Here is a 24,227-nt window from a genome sequence, read left to right as displayed (position 1 = left end):
CCGAGACGCAGGCTCAAGGCGGCCCGGGCCGAGGCGCTGGAGGTGGCCCTGGGCGGCGGCGGCCGCGATAGGGCACTGGGGCTCGGGGCTCGGGGCTCGGGGCTCGTCGCGGGAGGGACCCCCAGAGGTGTGGGGAGCCGCCTGCGGGGTGCACAGGCTTGGGACCCCCCGCGTGCCGACCCGCTGCCCGGCAGGAGCAGACCCCCCAGGACGCGTGGGGGCCGCGTCGGGGCGACGAGGTGACCCGGGTGCCCCAGCTCAAGGGGGGCGGGCGCTGGGGGAGGGCGGCTGGCTGCTGGCAGGGTGAGCCGTGGAGGAGGGGGGCTGCGGCTCCCAGATTTCCCCCACGTGGATCCTGCCGTTGGCCCCCAGCTCGGGGCAGGCTCACTGGCCGGTTGTTGTATCTTCCAAGGAGGACACTGGGGACGAGGCCCAGGGAGGCTCCCTGGGGTCAGGCGGCAGAGCTGGGGGGCAGCCCCGGGACCGGGGGGAGCGCAGCCCCACTGACTGAGGGACGTCCCGTGGCCCCAGCCTGCAGTGTCGCCCCCGGCGGGGTCGAGCGGGGCAGCGGCAGCCCCGGCCCCAGACAGCAGGTCTGTGAGGCCAGTGGCTGCGGTGCCCTGAGGCCTCCACCCACAGCTGCCCTGGGCCGAACGTCCCTTTCTGCAGAGCCCCCGGGAGCCACAGAGGTTAGAGGGGTGTGTCCGCCGGTGCCCACATTGTTCCCACTCGGGAGAGGAGCGGCGGCTTGCTTGGTGCGCCCCGGCGCCGGACAGGACAGGCGTGTCTGAGGGTGATGACATCGTTTCTTTAGCAAAACCACATCACCGCTTCGGGAAACGTGGATCCCAACGATCCGCTCAGTGTGCTCGTGGCCCGGTGCCCGTGGACGGGGCCGGATTTCCATCCTGGGCTCCTGCGTGGGCCACGGGGAGGATCACACATCCCTGAAAATGTACTTCAAATGTGTGCAGGTTCGCTTTTTTCTGAGAAGCAGCTCTGTATCTTCCCCTTTAATTAGTCGGGGGCCCCCGACTGCAGGGACGCAGCTGAACCCCGCGGGCAGCAGGTGGCAGTGGGGGCTCTCCATGTTAGCTCGTCCTGCAGGGGCCCTTCTGTGTGGACGTGGCGCTTGCGTGTGCTGCGCAGGGGCCGGGAGTCGTGTGGATGGCGGGGTCTCGGGAGCTGCATCCCACCCAGGATGAGCCACGGGTTGCCATGGCGCCTGCATCCTCCCGCTCTCTTCCTGCCATTTGTTTGTTAGGACAGGTGCCCAGCCATCTGGTGCTGGCCGAGTGGCTCCCTGCGACACCTCTGTCGCTCCCGGGCGTCCTGGCACAGCCCCCAGGCCTCTGCAGGGGAGCCCAGGCCCGGAAGCACCCCAGGGGGTGCCGCCTGCTGCTGCCCAGCCAGGCCTGCTCTCAGATCAGTGCTCGGAAGGGGCTAAGGAAGCCCTGGGGAGGGAGGGTCCCGGGGCCACGTGGTCCGAGGCTCCGTTTCTAGAATCAGAACGTGTGGGGGCCCGGCCTGTCGGCGCTGCTCAGCAGTGAAGGTTCGAGCCGTGATCTTGCCGTCGGGGTCTGTGGAAGGCGCGACCAGGAGGGCGGGCTGTTCCTGAGGGTCTGTGGAGACACCGGGCTGGAGGCAACGGGGTCCCTCCGACGGTGCAGCACCCAGGACAGGGACCCATCGGTCAGGGGCCGTTCCAGGTGCGGAGCAAGGACTCCGCTCAGCAGACCTCGTCCACTGTGATGCCACTGGCCCTGTTCTTCCCACCGTGATGGGGTTTCCCGCGTTGCTCCGGGACTCTGGGGAATTCAGGGGGGGCCAGGAGTTGAGATCAACTGTGCTGCTCCCTCCTGCACCGACCGCCCCTGCCCTCCCCTGGCCCCTGCACCGACTGCCCCACGCTGACCGCCCCGGCCCCCCGCACCAACCGCCCTGTGTTCCCCCACCCCTCCACCCTGCACTGACTGCCCATCCCCCACACCGACTGCCCCACACCGACTGCCCGTCCCTCCACACTGACCACCCCGTCCCTGTCCCCGTCCCCCCACACTGACCACCCCCGCCCCGCACCGACCTCTGGTCCCCCTGCACTGACCGCCCCGTCCCCCCGCAGGTCCACAGCAAGGACAAGAAGTACGTGTGCAAGTTGTGCAGTCGTGTGTTCATGTCGGCTGCCAGCGTGGGCATCAAGCACGGCTCGCGGCGCCACGGCGTGTGTGCCGACTGCGCGGGCCGAGGCGTGGCCGGACCCCTGGACAGCGGGGGCGCCGAGGGCTCTCCTGAGCTGTTCCCCGGCGACGGGCCTTACCTGGAGGACCCCGACGACCCGCGGGGGGACGGGGAGGAGGAGCTGTGCGAAGACGAGGACGAGGTGGGCCTGGCCCACGAGGACGCGCTGCTGGCGGCCGAGAAGGACGAGGACTCACCGCGGGGACCCGGCAGCCCCCCGGGGGCACCCGACAAGGACTTCTGGATCTCCTAGGCCCCGGGCTGGGCGCATGCATTTCTGAGGATCGGCTCCCGCCTGGGCCCGGGCCCCCAGAGCCGAGCAGGGGACCCGGGGGCGGCAGACCGAGCGCCCGTTCCCACATGTCTGCGGGTCGTGGAGGGTCCCCGGCAGGTACGTGTGCGCAGGCACCCTGGGAGCCTTGAGGGCGGCCCGGCGGGCGCCGTGGTGGCGTCGGGGATGTCGAGGCAGGTTTTGCGTAGTCCGAGGTCCGGTGCCGGAGCCCCCGCCCCCGCTCTGCGCCCCCTTCCTCGGCAGCCCGGTCGCGGCCCGTGTCGCGGTGGCGGCCGCCGGGCTTTGGTGCTTCACTTCCAACAGCTGCAGACGCCCCGCGGCCGAGGACCCCCAGGTGCTATGTTCCCGCGGCGGCGGGAGCGCGCTGCTCTGCTGCGGGTCGGTGCTCCCACCCGGCCGCTCCGTCCCTCGGGGCCTGGGCGCCGCGTCCTGCGTGCACTTCCTCGGGGCCCGGGGTCGCGGCCCCAGCTCTGCCACCCTCCGTGCCCAGCCCCGCGGACCCTCCTGGGTGGCCTTGCCTTGTTGCTGCTAACCCCGGGCGGTGCCGCCCCGCGTGCTGCCCACACCTCCCCGCGTGGTGGCCGGCCTCGGGGGACGGGGGCCTCGGGGTGGCCGCACACGCTCCCCGGCCGTCCTGCTGTCCCTCGGGGGCGCCTCTCGGCCAGACTCTCTGGGGCGCACAGGCGCCCCGGCCCTCCCCGCCGCCCCCGCCGCACTTTGCCCACATTTCGGCCGTGCGGGCGGCACCTGCGGGCCTGGTAGAGACCCAGGCCGGGCCTGCAGGCCCCTTCCCCTCCCCCTCCGCCCCCCCAGGCTGCGGGCCGTGCCCCTCTCTTCCTTCCTGGGGGAAAGGGGAGACATGCACGGCGGTAGGGGGAGGTGGCCTGCAGCCTCGTGGGGGTCGTGGGGTCGGGACCAGGGGCAGGGCCGCCCCCCCCCGCCCTTCCCGGGGGCCCTGCCCACCCCACTCCTGCCCCCTCCACGGGGCACCCTGCCCGCCCGCCCCCCCCCCCCACCCGGGGCGCCAGGAGCTCCCCTCGCTGCCTTTCTCGGAGCCGGCGCTCCACTCACGGGGCCTCAGAGCTGCGTCCCCCCCCCACCCCCCGACCTTCGGACCCTTTTCTAAACCGCCCCACTTTCTTACAAATGTATTTGGAAACCAGACATTTGCTACCACCAGTGTCTCTGGGTTTTGTACCGGTCCCACCGCCCAGGCCGCGCCGGCCGCCTCCGCCTCCGCTCTCAGGACACCTGCTCTCTGACCCGCTCCCCGCTGGGCGCTGCCGGTGCCACCGGGCGTCTCTTTCCTTCAAAGCAACACTGTCCCGGCCCGGGGCCCAGTCCCGCCCGCGCCCCAGTCCTGCCCGCGCCCCGCCGACCGCACCACCTCCCAGGAGGCGCCGAGGGAGAAGAGTGTAATGAAGGGGTTTTTTTTACGTGACTGGTTTTTTTTTTTTTTAAATCAATGTTTAAACGAATAAATATTTTTTTATGAAGAGGAAAAAATGTGTAGATTACATTTCACGTTTTGTACTTTTCTGTTCGTGTCTGTATTTTGGTGTTTGCAACACCAAAGTGGGAGATGCAGTCCGTGGAGTGGCGCGCTCTTTGGGGCTGGGGGGGCACGGGGCCCTAGGACTTTTGTATCAAGCTCTGGATCCTGACCAGGTTGTACATTTGGACTCTGGGTTTTGGGAAACAGTCATAACACTGCCAGGACCGCACAGGGACCTCGACGCGAGAGACACAGCTACTGCTTCCAACTTTGCACATCTTCCTTTTTAAAAAAGAAACTCTGAGAAAATGCAAAAACTGGAACTTTTTGCAATATTATGAAAGATGATCTTATTTTCGCTCATTCTGTGACATGTGCAACGCTTAAGAAAGCCATACTTAATGGTTGTTTTTATTTTTTAGATTCTATATTGTGTTTTGTATGTGGCCCTTTCGGAACTACTTGTAGTGAGGGTGCTGTGTGTGTGCTTTTCTTAAATATTTATTTTTTCAACATGCTTCCAACCTGTCAACAAAAACAAAACAGACAAAAAAGGGCAGTGTTTGAAAATTGTTTTCTTTTTTTCCTTGGGGATAATCTATATTATATCAACTTTATATTAACGATCATAAACCTGTGTTTGTATCGGAGATGTGCGGAATATTTGGGAGAAGACTTTGGTGAGCGGTTGGCAGGAAATCACAGCTGTCGCCGTCTGTAGCCACAGGGCAGGTGGACGATATCCTCTGCTGGTCTCGCACCTGCCGCCTGCGGGGTGAGCTCTGGGCCTGCCTGGGGCGTCTCCTTCCTGTGACGGGTTAGCCTAGACATTCTTGCAAAGCTTCCACTTTCAATAAACTGGGAAATTGCTGCTCAAGCCGACGCCTCGTGTTTCACAGCGTCCCCTCCCGCGGCGTCAGGGACGGAGCTCTGCGGCCCGCGGCCCGGCCTCCCCATCCCCAGCACGCCGGCCTGTGCCAGGGTCTCAGTCCCGCGTCCCTCCCCCCAGGAGGCAGACACGGCTTCTGGAAAAACCCCACATCTTTAATTTTTCTCCTTGCCTGGCGCGGCCCAGACCCGAGACACCTGAGCTTCGCGATACAAATGTCAGCCCCCGGAGCCCTGGAACCGGCAGGTTAAGTGCGGGCAGGGGAGGCCCCTCCCTGTCGCCCCTCAAAGTGCATCACACACTGGCCCCGTGCGGCCCATCCCATCCGCACCCTGACAGGGCCACCCTGGGGGCCTCGGGCCAAGGGGACAGCCCTGAGGTTTGGCTTTAGTGCAAAAGGCTGGTTTCTTCAGAGGCACTTTGAGTGGTGGGACGCCCCCACCCCCTGGGGGGGCCAGCGGCTTCCAGAGACCCTGCCGCGGGGGAGGCGGGGGGGGGGGTGGGGGGTGGGTAGCTTATTCCTCCCAGTCCTGGGGGCGGCGCTCAGTCCAGGAAGCGCTGGCAGGCCTTTTTCCAGCGGCAGGCCGTACACCACAGGTCCCGGTGCTCCATGCCGTACACCTTGCGGCACTTCTTGGCATCACCTCGGGGCTTCCTGCGGGCACACGGAGACGGCGGGGGCTGAGGCTGGCCCGGGCCCTTCCCCGCCTGACGCCTGCCCGGGCCCCTCGACGCATCACGCACCTCGGGCTGGCGCCAAGCTTGGAGGGCAGGGTCGGCACGCAGGTCCTGAGGGCGGCGGGCTGCGGCTCCAGGCGGAGGGGGGCCAGGCAGCCCTGAGAGGAGACACAGCTGCGTCCTCTCCCGGGCCCGAGCACCCCGACCCTCCCCCAGCCGCTGCCCGGGGCTCGCCCCCCCGGAAGGCGGCGTCCCCGCGGCACACCTCTCGGGGTGCCGCCGAGCTCAGCAGCGGGACCCGGGGCAGGGCCAGCGGGCGCAGCAGGCTGGACAGGCTGGGTGGCTCGGGCAGCTCCAGGCGGGGGAAGGCGGGCGGCGCGGGGGCCGTGGGGCACACGGGGGACAGGCCGGACAGCCCGTCTGCCAGCACGTCCACGCCAACGTCCAGCTCTGTGTAGTAGAAGTCCTCCTCACCGTCGCTCTGCTCCGGCTCTGCCTGCCGCCTGCTGGGGACACCACGGGCGGGAGCTGAGGCCCTGGTCCACCCGGCTTGCCCCCCCCCCCACCTGCCGGCCCCACCGCACCCCAGGTGCACCAGGCGGATGTGTCTCTGCATCCCGGAGGCCGTGCTCAGCACCTTCCCACACCGCTTCCATAGACACTGGAACAGGACCTGCACTGAGCTCTGGGTGACAAGGGCTGGTGGTCAGGCTTGGCCACCGTGTCCACCCCGCCCTGAGGGCTGCCTCAGGCTCACCTTCCTCTTCCTTGGGGCAGGTTCCCCAAACAGGAAATGGGCTGTCTCGGAGGGCAGTGGGGGTGACGGGGTGGATGGAGAGGACTGGTCACTGGCCAGGTCCCAGCCCCAGTCTCCGCTGCTGCTGCTGCAGCTGCCCAGTGGCCGTGCCAGGGTCTCCTTCCAGGGCTCCAGGCCAGGCTCTGTGGGGACGCGCCGGCACCCATGTCAGGGCTCCTGGCGGGCCCAGGCCGCCCGGCAGAAACTGCTGCCGCAAGCCCCTGCACGCTGGGCCTGTTTGCAGGTGAGCGTGGGGGGTGCAGCGTTCTGGAGGAAGCAGCGGCCGGGAGCAACTGGCCCCCACTGCCTGAGATCCGGGCTCCCCAACACAGGGAACGACACACAGGGACACCCTGTGGGGGGCACGCCTGGCCAGCCAGGTGCAAGTGGGGGGCACAGGCTCACAGACCCGGGGCACTGCGGTGCTGGCCTTGGAGGGGCACGGGGGTCCTGGTGTCTGTTTCCGGCCTCACGAGATATTTAGGTGGCGGCGTCCCAGGCAAAGGACTTCCCCTTGCCCCAAGGGGTGGGCAAGCGCACGGCGAGCGACAACGGGTCCTGCCCTCCCTACCCAGGCCAGGTGTGTGTCTCACCTGGGCTGCAGGCTGCAGCTGGGGCCCCCAGCAGGAGGGGACTGGTTGACAGACTCGTGAGTGCGGCCGCAGCCATGACCTCATCCAGCCGGGACTTCCCTGGGGGGGCTCTGGAAGAGACGTGGGTGGCGTCCAGCAAGTACTTGAAGCCCCTCCCCTGGCCCAGCACACGTGCAGGCCTGGGCACTCGCGCGTGTGTGTGTGTGTGTGTGTGTGTGTGTGTGCACGCGTGTGAGCGAGCCAGCTCCCTCCCTCCAGGCACAGGGCTGGAGGCCCGACTCCTCCCCCGGCTCGGGTTACAGACCAAGTCTGCAGGAACCACCGGGAACCAGCAGCCGGGGTCCCCCCGCACCCGCGCCCCTGCAGCCCGGGCTCGCTCGCGGTGGTTCCCTCAGGCCCGGAGCTGGACCGCGCTGGGCCGGGGTCTCAGGCCCCCGCTCCGGCCGGGCGCAGCCGCCCCGGGGTCACACAGTGACCGGGGTTGTGCAACAGCAGCCGTGGGCCGCGGCCAGCCCGGGAGGGAGGGGCAGCGGCCGCGGCTCCGGTGCGAGCAGGGGGCCCGGCCCGCCTCCACCTGGGGACCCAGCGCGGGTGGGGCGCCCGGGAGGGCTCGGGCGGGGCTCGGGCGGGGCTCGGGCGGGGCTGGGGGCCGCAGCCGAGGCCGGGCCTCCCGAGCGTCCTCCACCGCCCGCAGGCCCGGCCCGCGGGGGCCTGGGCGCCCCGCGCGGCTGCTCCGCTCCTCCGGGGCTGCAGGGCCGGGGCCGGGGCCGGGGCCGGGGCCGGGGCCGGACCGCGCGTGGGGGTCGGGAGGCACGTGCCCGCACCCCCCCGCCCCGCGCACCTGCGCACCTGCCGCGCGGGGCCCCGCTCACCTCTGCGCGGGCACCGGGACGTGCGCCGACGGCGTCCGGGGCCCCCCCGCCGCCCCCGCCCGCGCCCCCGGGGCCCCGAGGTGGGCGGCCCGCGGCTCCGGCTCCCGCGGCGGCGCGAACTCCGGGCCCGCGAAGCCGCCGCCCACGGCAGCGCCCTGCGGAAGGGGCAGGCTCAGCGGGCTCCCAGCCCCCCCCGCCCGCCCGCCCCGCCCCGGGCCCGGAGCCCGCGCAGCGCCGACGCCATCTTCGCGGCGCCCGAGCGCGGCCGGCGCCCCGCCCCCCGGTACCTGCGGCGGCGCGAGCACCGAGACGGGCGCGGCCGCGGGGTCCCGGCCGGCGGCGCGGGGCGGGGGGCAGCGGCCCGGGGCGGGCGGCGGAGGGCGCTGGGCCTCCATGGCCGGCCGGGCCGAGGCTGCAGCGGCGAGGGCGGGCGCTCGGGACGCGGCCCCAGGCCGGGCGGGGCTGCCCGGGCCGCCGACCCCCGCCCGCGATCGGCCGCCGCCCGCGCCGCGCGGCCCGAAGCTGCCGGCCGGCCCCGCCCCGCCCCGCCCGCGGCCCCGCCCCCGCCCGCCCCCGCCGCGCGCCCATTGGCCGGCACGCCGTGTCAACATCCCGGGCCGGGGCCGGCCGCGCTCCCATTGGCTGGCGCCGCGAGGCCCGGCCCGCCCCCCGCCGGCCCTCGGCCCTCGGCCCCGCGGAGCCCCGGCGCCCCCGCCCCCGCCCCCCCGCCCCCCCGCGGGGAGCCCGGAGCGCGGAGCCCGGTGACTGGCGGGTCCTGCGCAGGCTGCGGGCTCGGGGAGGGGCTCGGCCGCTGGCGGGCTTCCCGGGAGCAGGTTGTCCTTTAACGCGCGGCTGCCCACCTGCCCCCCGAGCTTACGTAACGCAGGGGCCGGGCGGCGGCGCGCTCCCTCCGGGCCAGGGCCCAGGCCCCGCCCCCCACCCCCCACCCCGGGGCGGCCAGCTCGCGGGCGCCGCCCCGGAGCTGCCCCCCTGCGCAGGGTCCCGCGAGGCCTGAGCGGCGGACGGGCCCCTCCGGCCGGTCCCGGCCGGGCCTCCCGGCGGCAAGGAAAGCAGGCTGCGGGGCAGGGCTGCGGGGCGCCCGCAAGGGATTTATTAAGGCCTCGGGAGAGGGCGGCAGCCAGGGCCCCAGGGGCCTCGCAGGCGGGGAGCCAGGGAACGGGAGCCTACACGTGGCTGTTCAACAGGTGGGGCCGTGGAGACTCCTCCGAGGCTGAGGCTGGGGACGCCGGGAGCCCCCAAGCCCGGCGCAGGTGCCCTCGGGCCGGAGCAGCGGGTTCCAGGCGCCCTGGGCCCCCATGTCCTGGATGCTCTCGTACACATTTTCCAGGAGGCCGTCATCCTTGCCCAGGCCCCCGAGCGGGAGGGTCTCGTGGGACTGGTCACTTCCCACAGCCAGAACCGCGTCGCTGCCCTTGGGGTCCAGCTGGTCTGCAGCAGTCCCTGGGTCCCTCTTTTTAGGCTTCCTGACCTTGGAGTACAGGATGTCCACCTGGAGAGAGAAAGCCCAGGGCGCGGTCGGCACCATCCTGCTCCTTCAAGGGCGCGCACAGCCCTACCCCGGCCCAGCCTCAGTTTACCTCAACAGCTGGGGTCGGCGCGGCCGTTCCCTGCCCCAGGCCCTGGGGGCCCTGAGCTGCTCCCTTGAGCCTCCGGATACAAGCATACTCAGCCACTTCGGGTCTGGGCTCAGGCCCAGGGCTGGCACGGCTGCTGGTGAGCCGTGCCCCTGCCCACACCGCGGGGCTGGCTGCCAGGCTGGCCCTGGGGACTGCGGCCAGCCCCACATTGGAATAGGTGGCCTCGGGGCCGATGGAAGGTGAGGCAGCAGCCGGTGAGAAGGGCGGTTCTCGGGGCGAGAAGGCCACCAGAGGTCGGCTGGTGCCTCTGGACACCTCCAGCCACTGCGGGCGCTGGACATCCATGCTGACAGGCCTCGGGACTAGGGGTGGGGTCAAGACAGAGGTCACTGGGGGGCAGTGCACTGGCTGGGGGTGCAAGCCCCGCCCCCTGCCCCGCCTCTCCCACCTGGGCTCACCCCTGCAGCCGCCAGGGCCCCGGTGCAGCTCATGCAGTCTGGTGTCGGACTTGCTGAGGGTGCAGAGCGGGTGTCGTCTCAGCAGCAACTGGGGGCAAGGAAGGCTGGTGGGTCCTGTGCCGGCCCCGCCCTGGCCCCGGGGACAGCCTGGCACTCACCGCTTCCGCCTGCATCACCCGGCCCGGGGGCTGCTGCCTCTGCGCGCGCTTCCTGGGGGCGAGGGGGGTGTTTATGGGGGCCGAGGTGCCAGCCTCTGACCCGCGGCCCAGCGACCCCTCGGAGCCCCGCCCCCCACCGAACCCCCCACCCACCCTCCCCGCCCCGGGCCAGACATACCTGTGGCAGGCCGTGCACAGTGCCCACAGCCAGAGGAGCAGGGCAAGGCCCCCTAGGGCCCAGAGGACAGGCGGGGCTGGGGGCACCTGTGGCCCCATCCTGCGAAGCCAAGGTAGGCCTGGGGGCAAGAAGACAGGGGTGCTGGGGGCGGCCCCCTCCCCTGGGCGGGCTGACTCCCACACAGGAAACCCCAAGGCTCAGGCCCCTCCTTCCTCCAGAAGCACGGAGGCCGGAGCCCTGGCACTCCCTTCCCGCCGCCGCCTCCGGAGGGGAGCTCTGCTTGGAGCAGGACCCGGAGGGTGGCTGTGCTCAGCCGGCGGGAGGTGGGGGGGGCAGCTGCGACCAGGCCCAGGGGCGCCGTGCCCACCGGAGCCTAAACCTGGGAACTAAGGACGCCCCGAGTCCCCGCCTTGGCCCTCTGAGGCCCAGGCCGCTCTCAGGTGATGCCCCCGGCCGCCCCCTGAGGGGCTGGGAAAGCAAGGGAGGGGTCAGCAGGGGGGGAGGTCGCCTTGGCCCCGGGCGAGCACCCCCACCCCTTCCCCCAGGCTCTCACGCCGCTCCCCTCCCACCGCCCCTGCCATCGGCAGTCTTCCCGGGGCATCACCCGACCTCCCGACCTCCTGACCTGGGAGATGCTAGTCCACCCAGCCCCAGGGGGTGGGCTCACCTGGAAGGGGGCCCAGCGCTCGGCAGCTCCCGGGGGGCCTGCGGACCCGGCCCCTCCTCAGCCCCGTGTGGGGCAGGCCCCGCGGCTCGGGCCCCCGAGAGGTGCCTGCGTGCAGCCCTCAGCCGAGCTCCCCACCTCACTTCCTGCTGTGCATCTATCTCCTGCATCTCCCTCAGCCACTCAGCCGTCGCCATCACAGCCTCACCCACTGGCTGCAGCCCGCGCGGGGTGCAGACGCTGCCTGGTTGGGGTGTGCGGCGAGCCAGCGCTGCTCCGAGCCTACCTCCGGGCGTCTCCACCCACCATGAGCTGGGCCGGCGTGGATCACGGGCCGGGGCGGCCTCGAGGCCTCCAGAACCTGGGGCTTCCTCCGGCCTCAGCAGCAGGGCTTCCCAAGGGCTCTTCACCGACCACGACCCCTTCAGTCCCACACATTTGCGGGTGCTGGGCAACATGGGCGGCCCCCAAGCTGCGACCCAGCTCGGAGCTGCTGGCGGAGCCCCATCAAGACAGCAGAGGACGCCTGCCTCCGGACAGGGGCCAGCGGGCTCTCGCAGGGCCCTCCCGCCGGCGCCCACGGGCCTGCGCAGGGACCCCTCTCCCCCGAGGTCCCACAAGCCAGCCGAGCCTCCAATGAAAGACACCACAACACAATCACTTTAATGTCCTCGCTGAGGAGACCCCCCGAAACACTGGCGGGTGGGCTCAGTGGCAAGGAAGTGTCCAGAAGGGAGCCCTGCAGCCCCATGTCCTCTCAGCAGTGTCCGCTGGCCGTGGAGTGTAGCCTGGGAGCAGGCCAGCCCCTCTTCCAGGAGCATCTAGTCGGGTGACAGCTGGTCTCCCCGAGGGCACCCGGGAGCTGGGGTCCCTGAGCCCCGTCCACGGCACACAGGGCTCTAGAACTCGGTCATCTTCTTGTGGGTGTCTGCTTTCCTCTGTTCCCGCTGCAGACCCGCCTCCTGGGCCTGGAGCTGCCCCAGCTCCCGCTGGGCTCCCGCCAGCCTCTCCTGCAGCTGGGCCGCCGTCACACTGTGCCTGAGGAGGAGCCTGCCGTTCAGCACGAGCTGCTGGGCCACTGGCACGAGGCCCCCACACCCGTGGCCACGGCCCTCCTCCTCCAAGCACCAGACCCTCCTCGGACAGCCACCACCCTGGGGTCAGCGCGCGCTCCAGCTCACGAGCAGGCGAGAAGGCACAGCATGGAAAGTGGGCAGGAGGCCCACGGCAGGGCTGAGGCATCGACACCCAGGGGGCCGCCCCCTGCCCCAAGTCTCGCCCCACACGTACCGGCCGGTGTTTCGGGCGAGAGCCTTCTGGATGCCCCGGATGTCCCGCTGGGTCTGCTCGATCTTCTTCTCCGTCTGGAAGAGTCGCAGGCCCAGGGCCCGCTTGGCACTCCTGCTGGCATGGTACATCTCCTTCCCGCTCCTCCTCCCTGCGGGGGCCGCCGCAGCCTCCAGCGCCGCCGGGGTCCGGCACTGCAGCTTTTCGTTCAGAAAGTCAAACACGCTACGAGGGGGAGGGCGTCCACCCCCACTGCCCTGGCCTTTCGGGGGCCTCCGGGCGCCAGCCTTGCCGCCCTTGGTCCTCTTCTGCAAGATCTCCGCGCACTGGTCCAGCGACTTCCCTCGAGGCAGCACCACAGCGTGGATGGGCTCCACCCGGCCCTCGGCATGCCGGCCCAGACCTGGGGGCACACGGGGCTGGCGCTACCGCTGCTGGACCCGAGCCCCGCTGTGCGGCCCCCTCCCCTCCCCAGGGCGGCACACACTCACCCTTGCCAAACTCGTAGCCCATCTTGGCAAGGAGTCTGGAGCCGATGCCCCGTGTGTGCACCTCCCAGCCAGCGAAAGCGGAGCTGCAGGTCCCGGGCTCGGCAGCACTGGGTTCCACCACTGTAGGAAACAGGGCAGTGGCTCGGCCCCGCTGGACGGGGAGCACCCTGGGCTCCAGCCAGTGTCAGCCTGAGAGCTCAGCTCCGGGCCAGGGTCGTGGTGCCCTGAGCCTCAGGCTCTCCGGTGATTGCCCAGACCTGTCACCGGCACGTGACTAAGGCAGGACTCACGGCAGAGTCTGGCGCAGTCTGCTCCAGCCCCCCCACCGCAGGGCCAACCTCCCCACCCGAGCCCTCCCCTGACCCACCTTCTCAGGCGGTGAGCTCCCCTCTTCCCCCCGTAGAAAGTCCACGACTTCGCGGCTCAGTCCTCCCCTCCACCACCGTGGACATGGGGGTTCAGGAACTACCACCTCACTGGACAGATTCCACAGGAACGCCTCCCCTCTCCATCCTACCTGACCCCTTGGGAAGGCTGGACGCCCTCAGCCAGTTACCCTTCTTTTTTTTTTTTTTAATTTTTATTTATTTATGATAGTCACAGAGAGAGAGAGACAGAGAGAGGCAGAGACACAGGCAGAGGGAGAAGCAGGCTCCATGCACCGGGAGCCCGACGTGGGACTCGATCCCGGGTCTCCAGGATCGTGCCCTGGGCCAAAGGCAGGCGCCAAACCACTGGGCCACCCAGGGATCCCCCCCAGTTACCCTTCCTGAACAGCTCCTGCCCCGGCTCTCTCGACACAGCCTCCCCTCTAGCTACTAGGTGTCCCCACGTGGAGACCACTGGAAGGAGCCGCTCCTTCCTGCCCCCATGCCCCACCGGTCCCTCGCACGCCGACCGGCCAGCCCTGCTTCAGTGGACACGGCTTCGGCCTGCGGGGTGTGGAGCTGCGATCATCCCGTGTGCTCCCTGAAGACTAGGGCCGGGTCATTCCATCTGCAGGCCTCAGGGCCCGCCCCAGACTCCACACGCTCGCTCTCGTTTGCCCCCAATGCCTGTGGCGGGCTTCCACGTGTCCTCAGTCACACGTGCCCCTTCTGAACACAGTCTGCAGCACTGCCCCCATAGTCTCCAAGGATGTGGTGAGAGGGTCACAGGCCCTGCCAGCCGGAAGCCTCTTGGGGTGACTGCTACCGACACTTCCCCTTGCCCCACTTTCCTGGCTTCTGGGATCCTGAACTGCCGCCATACCTCTGGCATAGCTGGGGTCATCTGGGTCGCCACTGTCTGAGTCTGAGGATCCCGTGGGGTCTGTGCGCAGCGGGGGCAGGATGCTGTCCCCCTCTACCACGGCCTCCTTCAGCAGCAGTGAGTCAAACTTGACGGTGTAGTAGCCATTATCTACATCTAGAGGCAGGGAACAAAAGACAGGCCAGCTCAGTGGCCTCAACAGGTGGTAGGAACCACATTGGGAGTTAGAAGGAAGGTAGGGCCCAGGTCAAGGGTGGTCTCACTCCTCTTGGGCATGGAACAGGGCTCTCCAGGAGGGGCCCCGGCTGAGAGGCCCGTGGGCAGCCTCACCAGTTATCCGAGCGGGGTACCAGAGGCCATCCTGCTGCTTGGCCAGACATGCAGAGCCAGCCTGTAGGGAGCTCAGGTCCGGGTCCTGGAAGGGGCGCAGCTCATCCACAGAGACCACCTGCCCATGGGAGAACCTGCCAAGACAGCCGCAGGGAGCAGGGGCTCAGACACAGCGCACTGGGGCAAGTGAACCCAGGAGAACCCAGTCCACCTGCCTGGGCATCAGCCCAAAGGGAGGGAGACACGGCGGACAAACGGACACACGCGCATACACACCCACCCACGTATACACATACATGGGGGCATGCACACGTATACCCCTGCACACAAACAGGCACATATGTCCACATGCGCACACTCTCTCATTCTTGGGATGGGCCTGGCTACCCTGGGGATGAGATGCCTCGCATTACCCTCCAGCTCTCCGGGCTAGAGTAACAATGTGGTGGGCAGACAACCATGTGACGAAAGCTCCCCATCGCCTCTCCACCAGAAGGGAGCCCCCCGGCACAAACAGATCGTCGAGGCGGGTGTGTTTGTGCGTGTGCGCTTATGGGACTGAGTCCTTCCCAAATCAAGTAGGAGAACACAGCTGTAACAGTGATGCCTTGATCTTTAGATGTCAGTGAACCAGTGAGATTAAAACCAAAACCGAGAGAGGAGGGGAGGGGAGAAGAGGAGGCAAAGAAAGAGGAAGAAATGTGGGGACAAAGAATGACAAGCTCAACTCTGCCAAATAAAGGCATAAAAGACTAACCACATACCCCCTCTACCGTGCCAGCCTTTCAAAGAGGAAACCGTTTTAACCCTACGAGAGCAATGAGGGTCTGGCATTTCCTGGGTGACGTAGAGCTGACGCTGGCCCTGGCAAGCCCTTCCAGGCGGGACGTGGTGGTGATAATGGGAACGCCAAGGAAGGGCTTCGGTCCTCTCCTATGGGTGGACAAAGATGGCCTCAGACACCTCCCCTGGCAAGATTCTGGGCAGTTCGTTCTCACACCTGATGGTCCTCAGGCCCTCAGGACACTGCCAACGACCAAGTAGGAGCCCAAGTAGTTGCATCAGCAACTCCAAGACTGGGCTCCAAATGCGGTGGTGACTCTGGTTGAAAATCCTCGTTCAGCCAAGGAGGAAGACAATGGGTCCAAAAGGGGGGGGGGGGGCTACACCCAGGACTGAGTTCAACCAAATACCCACTTCAGCACACGCCCCCAGACACATGCCTCCAGAACCACCAATTAACATTTCTCTGCAGGAATATCCAGTGATAATAGAAGCCTGAAAATCTGGTATCCTTCTGAACCCAGGAAAACACACCTAAGAACTGATTCTAGAAAAATAATAATGAAAGTATGCAAAGATTTGCCCCAAAGGATGGTAACTAAATTCAAAAGACTTGGAAATAACCTAAGTTTCCAACCACGGGGAGTAGTTAAAGGCATATCCATAAAATGAACTTAAAACTAAAACGAACAGGCAAAGCGATCAATAGGATGAGCACGAGCACCTGGGAAGAGTAACACACACACGAAAAACCTCACATGTGATGGAGGAAATTCTACACACCGGTCAGGAAAGGATGGACTGCTGGTTCCATAAGGAAAAGATTAGAAACTGGTTTCCCGTATTGAAAAACCAACTCAGGGATCCCTGGATGGCGCAGCGGTTTGGCGCCTGCCTTTGGCCCAGGGCGCGATCCTGGAGACCCTGGATCGAATCCCACATCGGGCTCCCGGTGCATGGAGCCTGCTTCTCCCTCTGCCTCTCTCTCTCTCTCTCTCTCTGACTATCATAAATAAAAAAAAAAAAAAAAAAAAGAAAAACCAACTCAGGGACGCCTGGGTGGCTCAGCGGTTGAGCATCTGCCTTTAGCCGGGGGCATGATCCTGGAGTCCCGGGATCGAGTCCCACAGTGGGCTTCCTGCATGGAGCCTGTTTCTCCCTCTGCCTCTCTCTCTCTGTGTATCTTTCATGAATAAATAAAATCTTTAAAAAAAAAAATGAAAAACCAACCAACTGGGTGGCCCAGGGGTTGAGTGTCTGCCTTCAGCTCAGGTCATGACCCCAGGGTCCCAGGATCGAGTCCCACATCAGGCTCCCTGCAGGAGCCTGCTTCTCCCTCTGCCTATGTCTCTGTGTCTCTCATGAATAAATAAATAAAATCTTCAAAAAAAAAAAAAAAAAAAGGACAAACCAACTCAGTCACCTACCTCACAACAGTCATGGATGGAAATACACTCTAGAATAAAACTAGAATGTGAAAACAAGCACTTAGAACTATATTCTGAGTTCCAGCTGTGGCCAAGTAGAGAAAAACAGGGAAACTAAGCAAAATGGTCCAAACTCACAGCATCAGAACTCTGGAAATGGAATGAAACAGACAACACACTGGTTAGTCATTATTTGTGAAAAACTGTCCAACTTCAGCCCCAGTGGCCCAGTGGTTTAGCGCCACCTGCAGCCCAGGGCGTGATCCTGGAGACCCAAGATCAAGTCCCACGTCGAGCTCCTTGCAGAGAGCCTGCTTCTCCCTCTGCCTGTGTCTCTGCCTTGGTCTCTCTGTCTCTCATGAATAAATAAAATTAAAAAAAAAAACAAAAAAACTGCCCAACTTTGGGACAGAATGGGAGGTGGGAATGTCTGCGGCTTCACAGTGGGGGACATGCCCTGCGTGCCCGCGAGGAGCAGTATGGCAGGGGTGAGACCAGGGATGAGACCTGGGAAAACCATCAGCCCTGAGGCCGTGAGCCCAGCTCAGTGGTCACTTACGATTCACAGGGATACCCAGAAAATGGAACGACCATAGAAGGGCTCCACCCCCCCAAACACCCTGGTTCTCCAGGAAACAAGGTGCACCAGTCAGGACTCCGGCCAGCGTCACGTGAACGGAGATGGGGACTGCTGAACATGGAATGTGTCCCCCGGCCCACACACACTGACTGATGGGGAGAAGCCTTGAGGGCAAGAGTGGCTGCAAATAACCTCTGCCTACATCATTGCCTGGCCACGAAGCCACACGGACACAGAAGGGACCCCTAAAAAGCCAGGTCAAAAAGTAAATATAAATTTAAGGATCTAAGCAGATATATCAGAAGCTGCGCACTATGAGGGGGGACAGACTTCGTAATCCAGGTCCAGAAAATATATTAAAAGAAAACAAAATACTAAAGAAAACGATTCAAATCCCAGAGCTGCTACAAGACATTACCTGAAATGTACCATTTTCAATAAAAACTCACCAGGCACACAAACAGTAAAGTGGGACCCATATTTAGGGGAAAAAAGCAGTGAATGGAATCTGACTCAGTGGGTCCAAGTGCCAAAATCTGCCATGACCTCAAAGCAGATTGTGGTAAGTTCAAAGAACTAAATGAAAATGTGACAATGATTCAAGAAATAATCTTAAAACGTAAATAGAAAATATATAAAAAGAAAAAAAAGAAAATATGTAAAAACAAGACAACAGACGTGAAAAGTCAATAACTGAAATGAGAAACTCACTAGCTGGGACACTGCTGGTCTCCAGCCTGGTGTGTAGGAAGCTGGGAAGTTACCCCTTTGCTGTAACCAAAGGTAAAAAACGGAACAAAATGAAAAAATCACTAACTCTTCTTAGATCCGTGAGAGAAGAAAGGTCACAGGGCAAACTGCTATGCCAAATTTGGAGACACCAACAGGCAGATACCGAGAATCACAACCTACCACCACGGTAACCCCCCCACCGCCTGGCAGGAACCACCATAGGAGCCTGTGCTAGAAAGGCTCCGCGTGGACAAGTCTGAGAGTTCAAACTCCTGGGGCTCCACAGGGGCTCTCACACTTTTTTTTTTTAAGTTTCATTTATTTATTTGAGAGAGAGTGAGAGCACAGGTGGGGGCGGGGAGAGCGGCAGAGGGAGAAGCAGGCTCCCCGCGAGCTGGAAGCCCCACAAGGGACTCGATCCCAGGACCCCGGGGCCATGACCTGAGCCGAAGGCAGTGGCTCCAAGCACCCTTGGGCTCTCACGCTTTTGTGAGTTGTACTCCAGCTCGACCAGCTTTCCACAGTGAGTACTGGAGAAAGATCCGCTCATGCCCTGGCAGAGGGAGGGGAAAGGAAGCACCAGAGGGGCGCCTGGGGGACTCCGTCGGAGGACTAGAGTGCCTCCCTCTCTCACGTCTTACCACCACACCACTGAAGGCTCGTTACGGGGACACTTCCTTAATCAAAGACAAAGAGAAAATTCTGAATCATGTACAAGGATCCTCAGTAAGGTTACCCGCCAGTTTCTCGCTGGAAGCTATGGAGGCCAGGAGGCAGGCGGATGACATATTTAAAGGCTTAAAGAGAAAACAAAACCCTGCCAACTGAGAATTCTGTATCTGGCAAAACTATCCTTCGAATGACAAATGAAGACATTCTCATATAAATAAAAGCGAAGGGAGTTCATTTCTAGTAGACCTGCCCTACAAGCAATGCGAAAGGGCCAAAGGACATTAGACCCTAAGTCATACTGACACTGATAAAGGCAACTACACAAGTAAATATAAAACCGCTACTACCTTTCTTTTTCTTTTTCTTTTCTTTTTTTTTTTTTGGTTTGCAACTCATCTGTTTTTCCTCTATATGATTTAAGACAAATGCAGGGCAGCCCGGGTGGCGCAGCGGTTTAGCGCCACCTTCAGTCCATGGCCTGATCCTGGAGACCGGGGATGGAGTCCCACATGGGGCTCCCTGCATGGAGCCTGCTTCTCCCTCTGCCTGTGTGTGTGTCTCTCTCTCTCTCTCTCTCTGTGTGTGTCTCTCATGAATACATAAATAAAAATCTTTAAAAGAAAGAAAGACAAATGCATGAAGTAACACTCCTGAATCTCTATTCCAGGCACACAAGTATGGGGGGATGGACTGTAGGTAGTTTCCCTACACTATTAAAGCTAAACTGGCATTATTCACACTAGATTGCTATGTTAATCATAATCCAGGGAGTGTCATTAAGAAAATAACATGGGGGGTGCCTGGGGGGCCCAGTGGTTGAGCATCTGCCTTCAGCTCAGGTCATGATCCTGGAGTCCTGGGATCAAGCCCCATGTTGGGCTCCCTGCTCAACAGAGTCGGCTTCTCCCTCTCTCTCTGCCCCTCCCCACTGTTCGCTCGCTCTCTCTCAAATAAATAAAATCTTTTAAAAAAAGTGTACCCAAAAAAATCAAAGAGAATCAAAATGATAAAGTAGAAAAAAACAAACACCAAAGAAAGTGATAATGAAAGGAATGAGAAACAAATAACCTAAAGGCCTATAGAAAACAAAGGGACACCCAGCTGGCTCAGTCGGGTGGAGCATGGGACTCTTGATCTCGGGGTGGTGAGTTCAAGCCCTACACTGGGTGTAGAGATTTGTTAAAAATGAAACCTTAGGGCAGCCCTGGTGGTGCAGCGGTTTGGCACCGCCTGCAGCCCAGGGCATGATCCTGGAGACCCGGGATCGAGTCCCACATCAGGCTCCCTGCATGGAGCCTGCTTCTCCCTCTGCCTGTGTCTCTGCCTCTCTCTCTGTGTGTAGATCATGAATAAATAAATAAAATCTTAAAAAAAAAATGAAACCTTAAAAAAAAGGAGAGAAAATAATAAGACAACTGGGGTGTGTCCTTATCAATAACTATTTTAGTTGCAAGCAAAGTATGCAAACTCCAATTAAAAGACAGAACTGGAAGGATGGATGAAAAGAATGATCAAATTCTATGCTACCCATGAGACTCATTTTGGGGTCCAAAAACAGCAAAAGGCCGACAAGTTTCTAATGCAGGCCTTTCATGAAAGTGTTAAAACACGAACTTTTGAAAAGTGGGTGATACCTGTATAGAAAATCAGAATCTTAAAACATGAGAGACACCGAACTCTGGGAAACAAACAAGGGGTGGTGGAAAGGGAGGTGGGCAGGGGGTTGGGGTGACTGGGTGACAGGCACTGAGGGGGGCATTTGGCGGGATGAGCACTGGGTGTTCTGCTATATGTTGGCAAATTGAACTCCAATAAAAAAAAATTAGAATCTCATTAGATTGAAATTTGTCAAATATATGGAAATCCTGAGTCCATAAAAATATTAGATACATTTTTTTTCCCTAAGATTTTATCTAATTACTCATGAGAGACACAGAGAGAGAGGCAGAGACACAGGCAGAGGGAGAAGCAGGCTCCTCGCAGGGAGCCCGATGCGGGACTCGATCCCAGGACCCCAGGGTCACGCCCTGAGCCCAAGGCAGATGCTCAACCACTGAGCCCAGGTGCCCCTAGAAATATTTTTTTAAAGCTAATTCACTACCTTCTCAGGATGAAAGAGAACCATTTATTAGCTTAGAAATGAAGTAAACAGAACAGGAAAGCCCAGCATTTATCCTGTATTTTCTCTATGTACCACTGGGAGCCAAGTCAGAGGTGCGGGAGAGCATCTCTTTACGGCTAACAAATGGAAATGAACAGAGAGAAAGACCTCTACTTTGCAGTCCCTGCTGAATCTGCCATCAGGCACCGATCACCAATGGCGTCCAAGGCTGCTAACATCACAACAGAAAAGCTAGACACCAAGTACGTCCCGATGAAGGAACAGCACCTAGAGTCTTGTCAAAGCGTGGACCTGCATGTGGTCAGCTCCCTCAATCCAGCTGCCAGCTTGCAGAGGACTGTGTTGGACCGCACCAGGGGTGTTTGATGATGGGGCCCGGGGCCCAGTCCTCCAAAAAGCTGTGAGGCCAGGAAAGGCTGGGAAGAGGGTGTGGACAGCCAGAGACAGCAGCTGAGCAAGATGGCACTGCAGTGTTTGCACCACCGCCACACTTGAGTGTGACCATAATAAAAGTCCAGAATAGCGGTCGTTTTGGAGGAGGGAGCAGGCTGCATTTGGTTTGAGGTGCACGGAGGGGCTTGGGGGTGGTTGGCACATTTGCAGTTGTGAGCTGAGTGGTGACTGCTCAGGGTTACAGTAATCCCCACACTGTGTACTTACTTCCCACTCCTGATTTTACTTTACAGTAACGTAAACGTTCACATCGACCGTGAGCTTACAACCTGTGAGGTACTACTCTAAATTCTCTGCACGTGGTAACGCATTCCATTGTCCCAACAACTATGAAAGACAACTCTCGTTTGTTTTACAGATAAAGAAATTGAAATACAGACCTTAAGCTATAAAAAATGAACGAAAAGATACTGTATCTCACTAGGAACCAAGGAAACACAAATTCAACCATGATCCCATTTTCCCAGCGCTCAGCAGGCAGGAATCGGCAGTGATAGAGAGGATGAGGGACGAGGCACCGGCCTTCATACGGAAGCGGGAACTCTGCACACTCTCGACACACCGGTCCCATACTAGGGAAATTCTCAGGCAGGTACAGAAGAAGACACTACTAAGATGTTCACAGCAAGCTGTTTGTAACAGACAAAAACTGGAAAACATCAGAAAGGAACATAATAAAATGTGGCACATTTGTGAGAGAAAAGAACATAGCAGTTAAAACCAATTAAACAGCTCTGGAGATACCAGCACAGATGCCCTCTCACATCCCTGCTTAATGAAAAAAGCAAGTTGCAAAATAAACCATCCTATGTGACACCATTTGTTTCAAAAGTAGCACGAAAAGTTACTCTTCTCATATAGGCTCCTGTCTGCGGAGAGCTAACATCTGCTCGAGGTAAACACAAGGGAGTTGTGATCACAGCCTGGGAGGAGAAGGGGCTGTGACACAGCGGGACTCAAGGGCGTCAGCTACTTTGTTTTTATTTTTAAAAATACAAAGCAGGGGCGCCTGGGTAGCTCAGTGGGTTACTGAGCTAAGAGCGTCTGCTCAGGTCCTGCTCAGGTCCTGATCTCAGGGTCGGCTCCGAGCTGAGCAGGGAGTTTGCTTGACATTCTCTCCCTCTCTCCTTCTGGCTCTCCCTACACGGAGGGTGCATACTCCCTCCCTCTCTCTCTCACAAATAAATCTTTAAAAAATAAATAAAATAAAAATGCAAAGCAATGCAAGAAAAGTGTTGATCTGTCTGGCAGTGGCAAGTGGCTGTCGTAGGCTGCGCCAGTCGTGCCTATAGCTAACACAACAGAGCAAGGCACAGCAGTTGGGGGCTGAGGCAAAGCTAGCCTGTGCCCGCTGCAGGCTCGCTCGTGCCGCCGTCTGTGCCAGGCAACCTTAGCCGTGGTGGAGCCCACCCCTGGGGCTTGCTGCACGGAGGGGTCAACACACGTGAAACTCCTGGCCCGGAGCCTGGCCTAGAGGAACAGCACACGGACACGTCAGCTCTCATCGTCACAAGGGGCATCACCCGGGCCCGTGGAGGCACCCAGAGGGTAACGGCAGAGAGGACGAGAGGGCTTGCTGCTCTGTTCTCTGACCTGTTTGTTCAGCAGCACACGGATGGGTCTGCTTTGTGAAAACTCCAGTACGTTTCATGATTTACGCACCTTCCCGTACGGGTGCCACACTGTAATCAGACTTACAAGGAAAGAAAGGATTGTGGAAGATCGTGTTAAAGGACGCTCTGGACCCAACAACGGTCCGTAAGCAAAGACAAAGACCAAAGGACTAGAGAGAGTTTCCCTGGGTTATTGACTCAAAAAGAAAATCATCTGCAAGACTTGGCAAACATTCCTTCCACAGATGGAAGCGATAAGGAGCAAAAGCCGAGTCGGGCATTTTAGGGAAAGAGTGACACCGTTGCCACAGTCGTGTGAATCTCATCATGAACAAGATCCAACTTACGGATTTGTCAGGGATGCGACCTTGAGCATCGATTGATGAAAGAAAAAAAAAAAAAAGAAACCAGTGACTTCCACGGTTTCCTTTACACGGTGCAGGCAAACAGGAGGAAGACAAAGGAGAGAGCAAACACGAGCCTGGCAAGGAAGGGCTGATCAGCGGCGAAGGGGGCAGCGGGCGGTCCCCACGCCAGGCCCTGCGGGGCTGCGACACTGCATTGTGCAAGCTTCCCCCGAAAGAACCAGAGCAGCGAAGGGTGGGGCACCGTGCCTCCCAGGACGCGCGGCCTACCTGCGCCCCTGCCCCGGACTCACCTGCAGCTGTCCTGGAAGCGGCACTTGCCCTCCAGGAAGAAGGGGCAGGGCTTCAGGGACTTGTGCGTGGGGTAGAGGTAGAGCACCCGCACGCCCGCAGAGCCGTCGCGCGCCGCCTCGGTGCCCACGATCATGGCGTTGTGGTACTCCAGCGTGCCCCAGGAGCTGTAGTACGGCGCGTTCACCTTGCGGCCGCTCAGCGCCTCCTCCTCGTCGCCGTCCTCGTCGCCGGCCCGCTCCTCCTCCCCCTGCCCGGGCCCGCTGGGTGCCGGCTCGGGCTGGCGCTCGCGCTCGGGAGCCGTGTCCGGCGCGGCCCCGGGGGCTGCGGGCGCTGCGGGCGCCGCGGGCCCCGCCTGCTGGGAGCCCCGGCTGTCGGCGTCGCCCGGGGCCGCGCGCTCCCCGTCCAGCGCGGCCAGCAGCTTGCTCTTCCGGACGGACACCAGGCTGGCCTCGGTGAGCTCGATGAGCTCCTGGAGGTCGCCGCGCAGCTGCCGCAGGTCGGCCAGCTCCGAGGGCTCCAGGCCGGCGCCCAGCGCCAGCTCCACCTGCTGCAGCTGCGCGTCATAGGTGTGCAGCGCGGCCTGCAGGCTCTCCTCGTCCATCCTGCGGCCCGGCGGGCGGCGCGGCTGCAACGACGGGGAGCCGCTGAGCGCCGCGCCGCCCCCCGCCCCGCCCCGCCCCCGCCGCGGCCCGGCCCGCTCCGCCCGCCCCGTCGCCTCGGGCCCCGGCCCCGTCGCCCCAGACCGCGCCCCCTCGCCCGGGCCGGGCCCCGCCTCCGCGCGGGCTCCGGGCCGCCGCCATAGAGCCCCGCCGGCCTCACCGGCTAGAGCGGCCGGCGCCCCCGCCTCCGCCCTCGCAGCCCACCGGCACTTCCTCCCGGGCGCCGCCGCCGCCGGAAGTGCCTCGCGCGGGGGACGCC

The 24,227-nt window shown here is 62.4% G+C and overlaps 4 protein-coding genes across 7 annotated transcripts in view; 1 reads left to right on the top strand and 3 right to left on the bottom strand.

The window, feature by feature from the left end:
* Positions 1-4,902, top strand: part of ZBTB46 (zinc finger and BTB domain containing 46) — a 50,594-nt gene extending 45,692 nt beyond the window's left edge. For all 3 annotated transcript variants that reach the window (XM_077873970.1, XM_077873971.1, XM_077873972.1), the window contains exon 5: positions 2,123-4,902. In XM_077873970.1, the coding sequence (XP_077730096.1) occupies positions 2,123-2,491 (369 nt within the window). In that variant the 3' untranslated portion in view covers positions 2,492-4,902. The remainder of the gene's footprint in view (positions 1-2,122) is intronic.
* Positions 4,583-8,248, bottom strand: SLC2A4RG (SLC2A4 regulator). Its single transcript, XM_077874065.1, has 7 exons — positions 7,854-8,248; positions 6,982-7,091; positions 6,350-6,531; positions 6,177-6,277; positions 5,858-6,098; positions 5,659-5,750; positions 4,583-5,569 (listed from the first exon to the last, which is right to left on the bottom strand). Exons 1-7 carry the CDS (start codon positions 8,246-8,248, stop codon positions 5,458-5,460), a joined length of 1,233 nt encoding a protein of 410 aa, XP_077730191.1. The 3' UTR covers positions 4,583-5,457.
* Positions 8,249-8,935: 687 nt separating this feature from the next.
* Positions 8,936-11,409, bottom strand: LIME1 (Lck interacting transmembrane adaptor 1). Of its 2 annotated transcripts, none has more exons than XM_077873958.1 (6): positions 11,196-11,409; positions 10,246-10,363; positions 10,068-10,119; positions 9,910-9,997; positions 9,452-9,813; positions 8,936-9,363 (listed from the first exon to the last, which is right to left on the bottom strand). In XM_077873958.1, the coding sequence occupies exons 1-6, from the start codon at positions 11,365-11,367 to the stop codon at positions 9,052-9,054; spliced, it is 1,104 nt and encodes a 367-aa protein (XP_077730084.1). In that variant the 5' UTR covers positions 11,368-11,409; the 3' UTR covers positions 8,936-9,051. The 2 variants fall into 2 exon arrangements, with proteins under 2 accessions (XP_077730084.1, XP_077730085.1); XM_077873959.1 differs by having other exon boundaries at positions 10,913-11,339.
* A 137-nt stretch (positions 11,410-11,546) lies between these two features.
* ZGPAT (zinc finger CCCH-type and G-patch domain containing) lies at positions 11,547-24,222 on the bottom strand. The gene is made up of 7 exons (XM_077873957.1): positions 24,129-24,222; positions 23,309-23,934; positions 14,269-14,402; positions 13,939-14,094; positions 12,688-12,807; positions 12,200-12,599; positions 11,547-11,947 (listed from the first exon to the last, which is right to left on the bottom strand). Exons 2-7 carry the CDS (start codon positions 23,908-23,910, stop codon positions 11,809-11,811), a joined length of 1,551 nt encoding a protein of 516 aa, XP_077730083.1. The 5' UTR covers positions 23,911-23,934; positions 24,129-24,222; the 3' UTR covers positions 11,547-11,808.
* Between the last annotated feature and the right edge of the window lie 5 nt (positions 24,223-24,227).

Source organism: Canis aureus, chromosome 26, assembly GCF_053574225.1.
Source record: "Canis aureus isolate CA01 chromosome 26, VMU_Caureus_v.1.0, whole genome shotgun sequence".
Classification (NCBI taxonomy): domain Eukaryota; kingdom Metazoa; phylum Chordata; class Mammalia; order Carnivora; family Canidae; genus Canis; species Canis aureus.
Note: the sequence above shows the minus strand (reverse complement) of the source record. Positions and strands in the feature narration are given on the sequence as shown.

Bases quoted from the DNA above. Each gene is read 5' to 3' on its own strand.
- SLC2A4RG (XM_077874065.1), bottom strand. From the start codon at position 8,248: ATGGAGGCCCAGCGCCCTCCGCCGCCCGCCCCGGGCCGCTGCCCCCCG. The intron at 7,092-7,853 runs GTGAGCGGGGCC...CGTCTCTTCCAG, and splicing joins GTCCCGGTGCCCGCGCAGAG to AGCCCCCCCAGGGAAGTCCC. The intron at 6,532-6,981 runs GTGAGACACACA...GCGTCCCCACAG, and splicing joins AGCTGCAGCCTGCAGCCCAG to AGCCTGGCCTGGAGCCCTGG.
- LIME1 (XM_077873958.1), bottom strand. From the start codon at position 11,367: ATGTTGCCCAGCACCCGCAAATGTGTGGGACTGAAGGGGTCGTGGTCG. The intron at 10,120-10,245 runs GTATGTCTGGCC...CCTCGCCCCCAG, and splicing joins CTGTGCACGGCCTGCCACAG to GAAGCGCGCGCAGAGGCAGC. The intron at 9,998-10,067 runs GTGAGTGCCAGG...CCTTGCCCCCAG, and splicing joins GGGTGATGCAGGCGGAAGCG to TTGCTGCTGAGACGACACCC.
- ZGPAT (XM_077873957.1), bottom strand. From the start codon at position 23,910: ATGGACGAGGAGAGCCTGCAGGCCGCGCTGCACACCTATGACGCGCAG. The intron at 14,403-23,308 runs GTGAGTCCGGGG...CTGTCTTGGCAG, and splicing joins CGCTTCCAGGACAGCTGCAG to GTTCTCCCATGGGCAGGTGG. The intron at 14,095-14,268 runs GTGAGGCTGCCC...CCCTGCCTCTAG, and splicing joins GTACCCCGCTCGGATAACTG to ATGTAGATAATGGCTACTAC.